Source organism: Spermophilus citellus (assembly GCF_964194105.1).
Source record: "Spermophilus citellus genome assembly, chromosome: 2".
Taxonomy (NCBI): domain Eukaryota; kingdom Metazoa; phylum Chordata; class Mammalia; order Rodentia; family Sciuridae; genus Spermophilus; species Spermophilus citellus.
Genome location: NC_138183.1, coordinates 237,905,871 through 237,917,966, shown reverse-complemented (window position 1 = coordinate 237,917,966; position 12,096 = coordinate 237,905,871). Strand labels below are relative to the sequence as shown.

Sequence of the window (12,096 nt, the reverse complement as noted above, 5' to 3'; positions counted from 1 at the left end):
AGGCCTCTGCTGGCCCCCAAGCCCTTCTCTGACCAGTGTGGCATGTTACTGACACACGTGCTGTGTGACCTGTGATGGGGCACAGCCATGTCTGACTCAGATTTGATTCCACAAGAGGGCAGCACCTTCCCACTTGACACTTACAGTCGTTCCAGTTCCTCGTCCATGGCTGGGTCATGCATCAGGTCCCCTTTGTCAGGCAAAGCTCCTAGGAGATGATGGGGGGCAGAGACAACAAGACAAATTGAAGGTCTGTTGGCCAGGCAGCAGATGCTTCCATGTCCCTCACCTTCATGTGTGCCTATTCTGCTGACCCTGGGAGAACTGACCTAAAAGACCTGGGGACTGCTACAGAAATCCCAGACAGTGATGGGGCAGGATGTCCTGGGTGCCACTTGGTAAATTTAATGAACCCCTGTGCCCTCCATCCCTTATTTGGAGCAAACACAACAGCCAGGGAGACATCTCTAAATAGGGTGATCTGCTTCCAAGAGACAGTGGCTCGTGAGCTGGTGCTAAGGGTTTACTCCCTAAGGACCCAGGTACTGGACTGAAAGGTATATGACCCAGGCTAACTCCAAAGGTCAGAAATCACCCAATTTTATGTCCCCAAGTATTCCATTTTGGAGACAGCAAAAAATGCTGACTCTATCCAAGAGATGATCCATCCCATCCTGAGATCTCTCCCATCTCCAGTCTCTGCTGGTTTCCTTAGCTATAAACTAAGAGGGGTTAACTCTTTGGTATTGGGGAAAGGTGAGAGGAGAGAGTTTTAGATGCTCCCAGGAGTTCTTTACTCAGGTGCGAAGGTGAAGCTGAAGTTTGCAGGCAGGAAGATTCTCACTAGCAAATCGTTGAAGGAAAAGACCTCATTGGTAGTTTAGAACCTAGTCAAGAATGCTGGTCTTGGCAGCTGGGGACATAACTCAGTTGGTAGAGTGCTTGCCTGGCATGCTGCACAAGGTCCTGGGTTCAATCCCCAGCATCACCAAAAAAAAAAAAAAAAAAAAAAAAAAAAAAAAGCTGGTCTCCAGAAAGATACAATCTGGCACTAATTCAGTTTCTGAATTTTCCAAATCTTTTCCAGATGATGCCTCTTGGCTCCCTTTGCTCTAAGTTAGTGGTTTTCAAACTATGTCCCATGGAACCCTTTCATTTTGGGGTGGTGCCCTGTGGTGGTGGGGGCTCTCCACTACTGGCTTCAACCAAGATATTTCTAGCTTTCTAGCTCCTACCCTGGAGACGCAAGCGAGGGCAGAGACTATATGCTTTGTTCTGTCTTTAACTCTAGTCAACATTAATGCCCAGTAAAAGTTGTGTAAGTGTCCTTAGGAACAGTGATGGGTCACAACCAGGATCCGTGACTGATGAGCTTTTCCTTTTCCTTCCTAGCAGCTGCCACTGGTGGAAAGGAAGGGAAGATGGGCAGTGACCTAGGAGTGGAAAGGATACCTAGCAAATACCCGCTCTGCTCCCTTCTCTCTCAATTTATTTATTTTTCATGTGGTGCTGGGGATTGAACCCAGGGCCTTGTGCATGTGAGGCAAGCACTCTACCAACTGAGCTCTATCCCCAGCCCCCTCTCTCAATTTATGACTGCCTTCTTTCTAGTCCTAGTCCTGCTGCTGACCTTGGCTACCAACCTCACTCAATTGAAGGGTCCCCGATTCAAAATAACCAGACTGCCAGGTGGCCACATGGGGAGTTAGCATGGGGTTAGCACCCACATGTCTCCCAGAGAGCCCCTGGCAGGGGATATGCTGTGGACACCGCCCCTTGAGCAGCACTGTGATGGGCATTAAGTGAATGTCAACTTTTGCCCCCCCCCCCCTCGTCCTCCTTCAACTGGCAAAACTTCCTTCTTTGAGACTCAGGAACCTGGATCCCAGCACATGAGGAGGATTTCTTGAGGAGACACAAATAGGAACTCTTAAAACTCCAACAGGAAGGTGGCTTGCTGGCTCTTCCCCTGGGGAGCAGTAGCTGAGGGCAGGGGAGAGTGGGGTGGGTGGAGGAAACCAACACAGTGACAGGAGGAAAGCTGAGCCAGTGCAGACTCCCCCCGCTTTTCTTTTTTCTCCTTTCAGATTAATCAGATTTTTTCCTCCCTACTGGGAAAACAGGCCTCCCAGTCACACCTCTGCCCTATTTCTAAATGGGATTCAGACATTTATGATATGAAATCTCCAGAGCCACTGAGTCAATAGCCCTGTGTCAAAAACCAGCAGTCCACTCCCTCAAGCAGAACTGGGGAGTCTACAGGGAGGGGCTGGGCATGCCTTTGCCATGGAGAGGCTGCTCCCTTAGAGGCAGGAAGGCTGTCCCTTGCTCCGCAGTGTGAGAGGCCTATGAAGGCGGTCTTGCGTGGAGCATACTCCGGCTCCCTAGGACCCAGAGGCTGGCCCTGCGAAGTCAAAGCAGGTTAAGATACTGCCTATCCCCATGGGGCCATGGCTGCCCAGGAGGCTAGCTGAATTGTGGGGGAAGGTGCTGGCAGTTAGCACTGGCTTACCTAGGGCCTGGTTGATTCCATGGTGCTTCGAGAGGGCCACAAGAAATCCATAGAAGGTCAGTCTCTGGACGTTGCTTAGGATCTCTTTGACGAGTGCTGGGGGTGGGCAGCTAGAAGGGAGAATACAGATGGAGTGCCATCTTTTCATCCATACCTTTGGGCTTAGAAGGATATCAAAGTCAAGACCCAGAGACCTGTTGGGGGACCCCTAAGGCCCAGGAGGAGCATGGCAGTTCTTTAGGAGCAAGGAAGGAAGGGCTGGTGTGTTCACAGGGATTTTTACAGAGGGGTAAAGGAGGGCAGGGAGGAGGAAATTGCTACTGGTGACAGCCAGTTCTAGGAAGAGACCAAAACTGACTGTTGTTTCTCTCCTGGGACTTTGCACCACACGGGACAGTTTAACCTCCCCTTTCTGTGGGAAGAAGTTAGGAACAGTGAATGCTCTTTCCTTCTTAAGAAATCAAGGCCAGTCTGTCTCTTGGCAAGCTGGTCAGCTATGGTTGGTCTTGCCCAAGTGAAAAATATCCCTTCTACGTGAGCCATGGGGAAGGCTTTTTAGTTATAACCTGCTTTCAGGGCAAATGGCCCTGTTATGATTTATATCATGACCATCAAGGGCCCTAGAAGCCCTGGGCCAATCAGAACATCCCATCAGAGACCTGTTCCCAGGCCAGCAGCCTGTGGTCCCCGAGGCTGAGGTGGGGTCTGCAGGCCCATTTCCCACCTGTACTTGTGCCGGTCACACAGGTTTTCCAGGCACTGGTAGAACAGCGACGCCTCCACTCCCTCCAGCATGCCAGCCTCGCCCAAGGCAGGTCGCTGGCGGTGCTGCCCACTGAATGATGTTGGCACAATCACGGTATTGGGGTTCTTGCCTGACAGCAGGTCCTGATAGATGGCAGCCACGCTGTCCAGGAATTCTGGTGCCGTGGGGGTAGGAAGACACAGTTCATTTCAGGGAGGACATATTTGGTCCTTTCACTGTGTCCTCCCTTCTCTGCTGACAGTCAGCTTCACCCCAGCCTCCATGTGCAGTGCATGGCGCCGCAAGAGCAGAGCGTCCCAGCACAGGGTTTGATTGCCACCCTCCAGAGCTCAGAGGTCCTACCCTATGGGCAGTTGTTCCCAGACTAGGCAAGATTCCCACTGTGTACTTTCATAGCACCCTATACTTTTTTTGCTAGCACTTATCCAATGACAAGTTTTCAGTGCAGTTACTTCGGTTAACCTGTCTCCTTGCTGGAATGTAAAGACCTTGTTTCAAGGCAGGAGTCATGCCTTATTTCTTCCCTGTTCCAGCATTTAGCACTGTGGCTGGCACAATATTAAACATTAGAAGAACTGTTTTGAAACAATGGTAAGCCCTATCTTGTGAGGCCACCTGCCTCTTCTAAGAAAGCATGCTGGAATCCCAGTGAAGAACAAGAAGCCTCCAACTCGCTAACCTAGTAACTGCTTGAAATTGTTTTCAGATTTTTATAGTTGAGTCATTGTTAGCAATCAGTGACTTGCAGCCCATCTTGTCACTCACACACAGCTCTGCAGGGTCAGGATGCTAGAGACCCAAGTGGGCTGCCCTGTCCTTCTGGGAGTGCTGTGAGAGGAGGGCCCCAAAGGCAGTGAGGGGAAATGGTTTTCCCAAACATGGCTGCTCCTTCTCTGGGACCCAAGAGCTTTAGAAAAATTGGAAATAGTTGTCTGGTGCTGCTAGGAGCAGGTGGCAAGACCCCAGGCTTCAGCCCCTGCCTGAATAGCCCTTGGTCTGCCATCAAGTAAACAGAATGTGGCGCCTGAGTCCAGGGCTGGCTGGGGCCACCAGTTGGCAGGACGGCCATCTCCAAGCTCCAAGGACAGCCTTCTATTTACTGGAAGAGCCTGTTTTAAACAAGTTTGTTTGTGGACACAGTCAGCAATTTCTAAACCCCACATTCCATTTGATGTTGCTTATATATACATTTGTAATTATTCGTCTATTTTTATGCCACCTGATTCCAGAAGGGATTTAAGGGCGTAGCTGGTGTGAGTTGGGGAGCAGAGTGATTTGTGAGATAGAACCGCTGTGTGCTTATTTAAAGCTACGAGAGTGGTAGGATGTGTGTCCACACATGTGCCCAAGGGCCAAGGCAGTGGCTCAGAGCTCAGGATTTACAGCCTGCCTCTGTTCAAGTCTGGGCTGCACCACTTATTAGCTGTGTGACTTTGGCTACTTACCTCTGTAAGCTTATCTCTTAAAGGACCTATCAGGGTGTTGAAGATTAAAGTTCTCAGGGCTATGCCTGAGACATAATAAGCTTTCAGTAAGGAGTGGATGCTATTAATGTTGTTATTGTTGTTATCACTTAAACAGATTTGTTGTGCTGCTGGCTGGAAGCAGTGTGGTTTTCAATGTCTTCAGGAAGTAGGCTCTGCAGACTGAATCTGGTGATCACCAGTGTGGATTAGACATCCTGTTAGCGCCCTCGGTGCAGCACACCCCCAGAGGAAGTGGGGAAGGAAACGTGTGCCAGGCACACAGATGGAAAGAACGACAGGGTGGGAAAGGGAGCCATGGCCTAGACAGGAGCCACATGGGACCTGGAACACTCTCACCTGAGTAGTAAAACTGGATCTGGAAGGCAAAAAGGAAATCTGAAAAAGACATCAAGCAGTCCATGGCATCGTCCATGAGCACGATCCTGAAGGGAGAGAGAGAGAGCTGTGAGACAGAGTGTGTGTGAGCGTGAGAGAACGCACAGGGGTCTCCATAGGCCACTTGGGAGAGGGCTCCCAAAAGCAAGCTCCTCCCAGTCACCTCACTTTTTCTCCATCAATTGGACTCTGCCACCAAACTGAGCTGACTGTATTGCACCAAGAGTGGGTTCCCAGTTCAGTCTCAGTGGCACCAGCCAGCAGATGGAGCCTGGGCAGAAAGGTGGGGGTGGGCCGCAAGAAGAGGGTCAGCTGTAATGCAGCCAGGATTTCTTTTCATATACTTAAGCAGTAAATCCTTTTATTCTGCAGTGAGGACCATTTAGTTCAGAATAAATACAGCTGATCAGAAAAGGCAAAAAGAACAGCCGAGAGGTTTCAAGGGGTCTTGGCAAGTGGTACTAAGATTTAATAAGCTACCAAACAGCCAGAACAGCAACAGGCACCTCCACCCTGGGACACAGATGGCAGAAGAGAGGGCAAAGAGCTATTGGGGGCTGCACTTGAGAGGGTCAGAGAACACATCCCTTCTTGGGGTGCAGTGGAGGCTGCTCCCCCTCTCCCTGCTTTAGCGTGTGCTCATGGGCACCGCCCCTTGCTGTCTGTTCTCATAAGCTGACCACCTCTTGTTTTTCCCGACTCTAGTCCCTCCACTGAGCACCCACCTCACAGGAAGAAAACCATTTGACTAGTAAAGGGATCAGACCAGGCCATGTTCATACTTTGCTCAGGGTCACATCTGACGGGGGACAGGAAGAGAAGGAAATTAGCACTTGCTGGGCTCCATCCGTGTGCCAGGCAGGGTGCCAAACTCCTCTACTGGAGTGGAGCTGGGCCCCCAATCTGTTTGTGACTGTGCCCTTCTGGCTTTATGTTTTCTTTTTTAAAAACTGCTTGACTGTATTTTTCTAATTCTCCATTTCCCTGTCAGAGGGCCCTCAAACTGGCAACTGGATCAGCTCCATAGAGCCAGCATTGCTCGCCTCTCAGGGAAGCAGCTTTTTCGAACACAGTGTGAGTGGTCTCCCTGCTAGAGTTGGGCAAGTCAGCTGGACTTGGCTTCAGATCTCCCTGAAGAGAGAAAAAGTTTCCTAGCTAGTCTTTAGTTGTAAGTATGATAATAGAAACAGGCACCATTTACTGAGTGCCCTACTTTAGGCAGGCACTGTAGAAGGTATTTAGCTACATTAACTAAATTGTATCCAAGATATCCTATCAGGTTGTTCTTGTTATTAACTCCATTTACAGGTGAAGAGTCTAAGTGGCAGAGTAGTCAGTTTGCCAGAGTTCCACATGGCTGATGAGTTTACACGACTCCATAGTTGGGTACTGTCAATGAGTCACACCACCTCTTAAAAATGAAGAAAAGCAGAATAGAAACACTGAAATTTTATCTCTTAGCTTCTGTGGATAATTTATGTTCCTTCTTTTTTTTTTCTCATCCAGATCTTAGGGCTTTAACTGTTTCTTATGTGCTTCTTGGGGAGGAAAAAAGCCACCTCCAAAAAAATACAGGCTAAAGGGTAGCAATGCTGCCGAGGGCCACAGGAGGGCACTCTGGTCCCTCCATCAGTGGCTCATGGGATTACACAGGCCAAGCAAGTAGTTACCCACCTCTTATAACCTAAGGAAAACCAGGGCAGGCAAAAGGAAGATAGACACTGAGCCCAGTTATGACATCTGGATGGGGAGAGAGAAGTAGAGGGCAGCGAGGTAGAAGGTGATGGAATAAAGGCACCCAAACCACAGAGGAAAAGGGAGCACTCCCAGGGTGCTCAGGGAGGAGCATCTCAGGAGAAGAGAAGCCAGAGAAATTCCTGCCCCACACCCAGCACCCCAATGGCCCAAAGCTAATGATTTCAGAACTGCATCAGGCTGACAGCAAACCCTTCAGGAAAACAGGAGGGAGACTCTGAAGCCTTTGAAATTGATACATGCTTCTCGTTTATCACTAACCTGGAACCCAGTTGCTCCTGTTTATAGCCATTACTGCCACTTATTTTTTTATATTTATTTTTTAGTTTTTCTTAAGTGGACATAATATCTTTATTTTACATTTATATGGTGCTGAGGATCGTACTCAGCACCTCAAGCATGCTAGGCAAGCACTCTACCACTGAGCCACAACCCTAGCCCCTTACCTCCATTTATTATTTGTCTTTTTATTTATTTATTTGTGATGCAATTAAAATGAAATAAAATTCACCCTTTGAAAATGTATAATTTTAGTGCTATTCAAAGTTTTAGTATTTCAAAAAATTGTGCAGCCATCACTACTAATTCTAGACGTTACCTCCTTTTGTAATCCCCATTCATCAGCATGCTCCCGAGACAGGTCCTATCACTGAGGCTTTGAAGATCGTCACGGACATCTTCCTCTTTCAGCCACAGGTTGGACTATAACACACCCTGCTCAACAAAGAGGAGCGCATCCTCCCTAGCCCACACGGGGCAAAACTGTGTGCATCCTTCCAGCCGCAGAACAGGCAGAGCTTTCTGTCAGGTGCTGTCCTTGATTTTAAGATTAAGCTTACTTCCCCCTGTTTTTGTTTGTTTCTTTGTGTTTAGTGTTTATGATTTTATTTAAACACAGGAGCTATCGACTCATTTTCTTCCTGGTGCAGCCTGGCACTGACACTCTGCTCTGATGGGCTGCTGTTTCTAGGATGACTTTGCCCTTCTTGGAGGAAACACTGTGAGCAAGTGCAGCATAGTAAGATTTGTGGCACATCAGCAGCGCCTCCAACTCCTTGACTTTTCTGGAAGGCACTGGGCAACATGTGCTTGGTTTTCTCGTTGCTCCTGTAACCAATGCTGGGCATCAAATCTGACCCTTGAGTCTCCTCTGCACTCTGCAGTTGATACCTCTGGGTTCCAGGAAGTTATGCTTAATTTTTTTTTTTTTTTTAGAGATCAGGAATTGAACTCAGGGGCACTCAACCACTGAGCCACATCTCCAGCCATATTTTGTATTTTACTTATAGACAGGGTCTCACTGAGTTGTTTAGTGCCTTGCTTTTTGCTGAGGCGGGCTTTGAAATCACGATCCTTCTGCCTCAGCCTCCCGAGCTGCTGGGATTACAGGCGAGCGCCACGGCGCCTGGGAGTTACACTTAATTTTGACATATTGGTCAGACTTGTGCCAGATGAACTTCTTGGTCTTTTGGGTTTCACAAAAGGTCTCAGGGGTGGCCATTATGGCTGCCACCTCTGGAGGCAGTGACAAGAAAGAGAGACCAGCCCCTCTTTGAAGATGGGCCCTACGATAAGGCGAGTTTTGGTGGGGCCAGGGTGGCCCTGGTGTGCGCTGCTCCTGTCCTGGCTGCCTGCTTGTCTGAAACTTCTGTGGGTTGGCAGGGACAGTGGGCATGTCAAGGGAAACAGACAGAAGCAGGGGCCTTCTTTCTAAGGGTCATGTGGCTGGGATTTGTGTGAAAAGGTCTGAGGAGTTTTCTCCACTGCCAACAGTGATACTGGGTGCCACAAAGCCAATGGGATTCTTGGTTTTCCTACAGCAACAACACCTACTAGTTCTCTCAGCCAGAAACCTGGGAGGCACCCTAGACATCCTGAAACTCCCTCCCCCCCTCCCAGTCAATCAATCAATTAATCGCCAAATCCTGTCAATCCTATGGCTGAAAGTTCTCTTCAGTCAGCTCTCCACTTCTGTAGCCACCACCTCCCAGCCGGCCTCCACCTCTTTCTTCCTGCTGATGACGCAGCTTCCTCCCCAGTTTCCCTGCAGTTACTTGCCTTCTAGTTGGGGATCCACACTGTGGTTGGTACTCAATGCAAACTTGACCATTTTACCATTGCTGCCTAAAATCCTTCACAGGCTTCTGACTGTCCTCAGCACACAGTCCCCCATTCTTGCCCTGGTTTATAAGCTTACCCGATCCACCCATCTCCCCTTAGCTCTCACGACTTGAGGGCCCCCGGGAGCATCCTTCATCAAATGTCAGCTGCTCTAGCTGCGCTCAACCTGCAGTCCTCCCCAGGCCTCCTTCCCCAGGTCCCCCACCAGCTGTTCCTCTCCTACAATGCTCCACCCCCTACCCCACCTTACTCCTGCCTGCACAGCCCGAAGTGAGAGAAGAAACCACCTGCCAGACTGCGGCGGGCCTCCCTACTGCCGGCTTCTTTCCGCAGTTCTCTCTTCTTTCCGCAGTTCTCCACAGACAGCTCTTTCAGGCTGAACTCAAAACTCCTCATTACCTGCCTTTGCCCCAGGACTGTAAGTTCCACCAAGTGACAACTCTGTCTCCCTGCTCATTGCTTGACTCCGGGGTCCAGCATGTTGCCTGGCACAGAACAAGCACTCGGTAAATATCTGTTAAATTCATGAACAAGTAAGAAAGTTTACACTACTGCTACCCTTTTATTTTCCCCTGGCTAGATGACACCCTGACACTACATTCAGTTCTGGACAGTCCATCTAGGAGGATAAACTAGAGTCATGGAAAAGGGGGTCAGAGTGGTACAGAGTCTAAAAACTATGACATCAGACAAATGTCTGTGTTTAGATCCTTTGGCTTAGCAGAGAAGGCTCAGAGGAAGTGAGGGCTGAGACCCAACTCTTTTTTTGTTTTCTTTTTGGTACTGGGGATTAAACCCAGGAGGGTTCTACTGCTGAGCTACATCCACAATCCTTTTTTGTTTCTAGACAAGGTCTTGTTAAGTGGCTAAGGATCTCACTAAGTTGTGGAGGCTGGTCTTGAGCTTGCTAGCCTCCTGCCTCAGCCTCCTGAGTTGCTGGGATTACAGGCATGCACCATTGTGCCCACTAACCCAATTCTTGGAGGGCCCCTCTGAGGAAGATATCACAGGGATATTGAGTTTGGCTCTAGAAGACTTTTTCAAGCTTCCCAGGTTCAGGATTGTGGCTGCTTTGTGAAGAGTGAGCTGCTTGTTGCTGGAGAAGTTCATGCAGAAGCTGAAAGGCTCATATATCCCAGATTGTTTGCTCCAGTCCTGGCAGAGTGGACCAGAACCGCCAGTGCTGGTTCAGGTGGGGGAAAGTTGGCTGTTCAGAGGCTGTGACTGCAGCAGATGCTGAAAGACTTACATAAAGGTGTTTTTTAAAAACACCATTTGCTTCACTATCCATCTCCAAACGAATACTCTGACCCATGGAAGTTCTGGGCATCTGCATCTTGCTTGGAAATCCCAGCCAAATTGTGGGAAAATGCAGGCAGGAAACTACTGGCGCATCTTTGTCTTCTGTAACAGAACAACCTCAGGTCAAAGGTTGCCCATCTCCACAGACAACTCTTTCAGGCTGAATTCAAAACTCCTCATTACCCACACCACCACCCTCAGGGGGCTCAAGAAGGAATCTTCTCAGAGACAGGTCATCCACAAGTGCTGTTTTCCAGTGGCTGGCAGTTGGCTCAATAACCCTTCCTGCCAGAGGCCTTTTGCTAACATGCCAGCTGCCTCTGACACCTGGAGGAGCCTGACGCCCCTGCTTTGAAGTGGCGCCAGCAGGGAGCTGCTGCCAACAAGAGTCTGTACAAATCTATTGGATCATGGAGGGCTCCTTGCAGGCCATGCCCCAGGGCTCAAGAGAGGGTCTCTGGGGGAGTAATGAAGGCATTTGGGTTCAGGCTGGCTCTAAGCAGAACCATGTGTAGGGTGGAGTCCAGGGCAGGCAACTGGAATGAAGAAAGAGCTCTTGGCAGGTCTGAGCTAGTCCCAAGGGGTCTGGCCACTCTCTCCCTCCCTTGCTGACTTCCAACAGCTGGGATGCGCTGGCCAGCTGGGAGGTAAGTGGGTGCCAAGGAAGCAATAGCTTCCACCCGGAACCTACTGACTTGCCAACTTCCTCTTCACCCCTAAGGGTCAGCCTCCCTAGTCTAGTGGCATGAGCTGCACCTTTTTTTCTGAAGTTTTAGATTAGCTGAACCTGAGATCAAGTCCTAGTTCTACCACTCACCTGTGAAATTACCTTTTCTTTTTGTGCCACAGTTTCCTCATCTGTAAAGAGGAGATAATTCTAGTTCCTATTCCATGGGACTCTAAAGAACTATCAATGCAATGATGCCCTTTGCTTAGTGTATAACAGGCACTCAAGGTGAGTGTTAGTTACCATCAGGAAGTACATTTTACCTGATTTAACGTGCACAAAGAGCCCCAAAGAGCAAATAAAAACAGCTCAGAGGAAGTCAGTGCTGCCAGCTCCTATCCAGGCAGAGGTCTCAGGCGGAAGCTAGCTATTTAGTTTCAAGTCCACTTTGGGGGGAAACCAGTCAGCAGCCAGGTCAGAATGAAGAGCCACCATTCATGACTGAACTTCTTTTGGGAGAAAGACTAGTGTCCTTCATGGGAGTAGCTGAAGTGTGTCCCCATTTTGGAGCTGGTGGTGCACCTCTGCAATCTCTTTTACTGTCAGGGCCATGAGAGGGGCAGTGATGAGACCACCTGGGGTTGCCTTCCCAGGTGGGATGAACAGGCTGCCATGAAGGTTCAGGACACTTGCTGAGGGCTGCCCCTCTTCCTCACTGCATCAGAAGCATGTGGGTGCTGCACAAACTGCCTCACTCCAGTTCAGGCTCAGATGGCACAGGATGTCCAGGTCGTTGCTCTCCCCTGACTCTAGCCTGTGCCTCCAGCGCACACCAAACCCCAACTGCCCTCTCAGGTCTAAGAAACCTGCCACAGGGTGTGGGCACTGTTAATGATGACAATGATGGTTAATACTCATTAGGGGTTTACTCTGTCGGCACTACATATTCCCAAGTTCATTTCATCTCATTAATCCTGTGAGATAAGCTCAGTGACTGTCTTTGCTAGAAAGAGTAGCCCAGCGGGGCAAAGAAATTTGACTAACGTTATAAGCTAGAAGCAAGAGAGCTGTAATTCAAATTCAGGCCTCTGTGCCTCTGACCACAGGTCCC

The 12,096-nt window shown here is 49.4% G+C and overlaps 1 protein-coding gene across 4 annotated transcripts in view; it reads right to left on the bottom strand.

Annotated features, from left to right (window-relative positions):
• CSTPP1 (centriolar satellite-associated tubulin polyglutamylase complex regulator 1) overlaps positions 1 to 12,096 on the bottom strand; it is a gene marked incomplete at its 3' end in the record, with an annotated part of 190,906 nt that overhangs the window by 1,921 nt on the left and 176,889 nt on the right. For 2 of the 4 annotated variants that reach the window (XM_081282728.1, XM_081282729.1), the window contains exons 6-9: positions 5,102 to 5,187; positions 3,237 to 3,432; positions 2,513 to 2,673; positions 145 to 208 (exon numbers count right to left, since the gene is read on the bottom strand). In XM_081282728.1, coding sequence (XP_081138854.1) covers positions 145 to 208; positions 2,513 to 2,673; positions 3,237 to 3,432; positions 5,102 to 5,187 — 507 coding nt within the window. Of the gene's footprint in view, positions 1 to 140; positions 209 to 2,512; positions 2,674 to 3,236; positions 3,433 to 5,101; positions 5,188 to 12,096 lie in introns of those variants that run through there. The other 2 variants (XM_081282727.1, XM_081282730.1) reach the window with 2 other exon arrangements.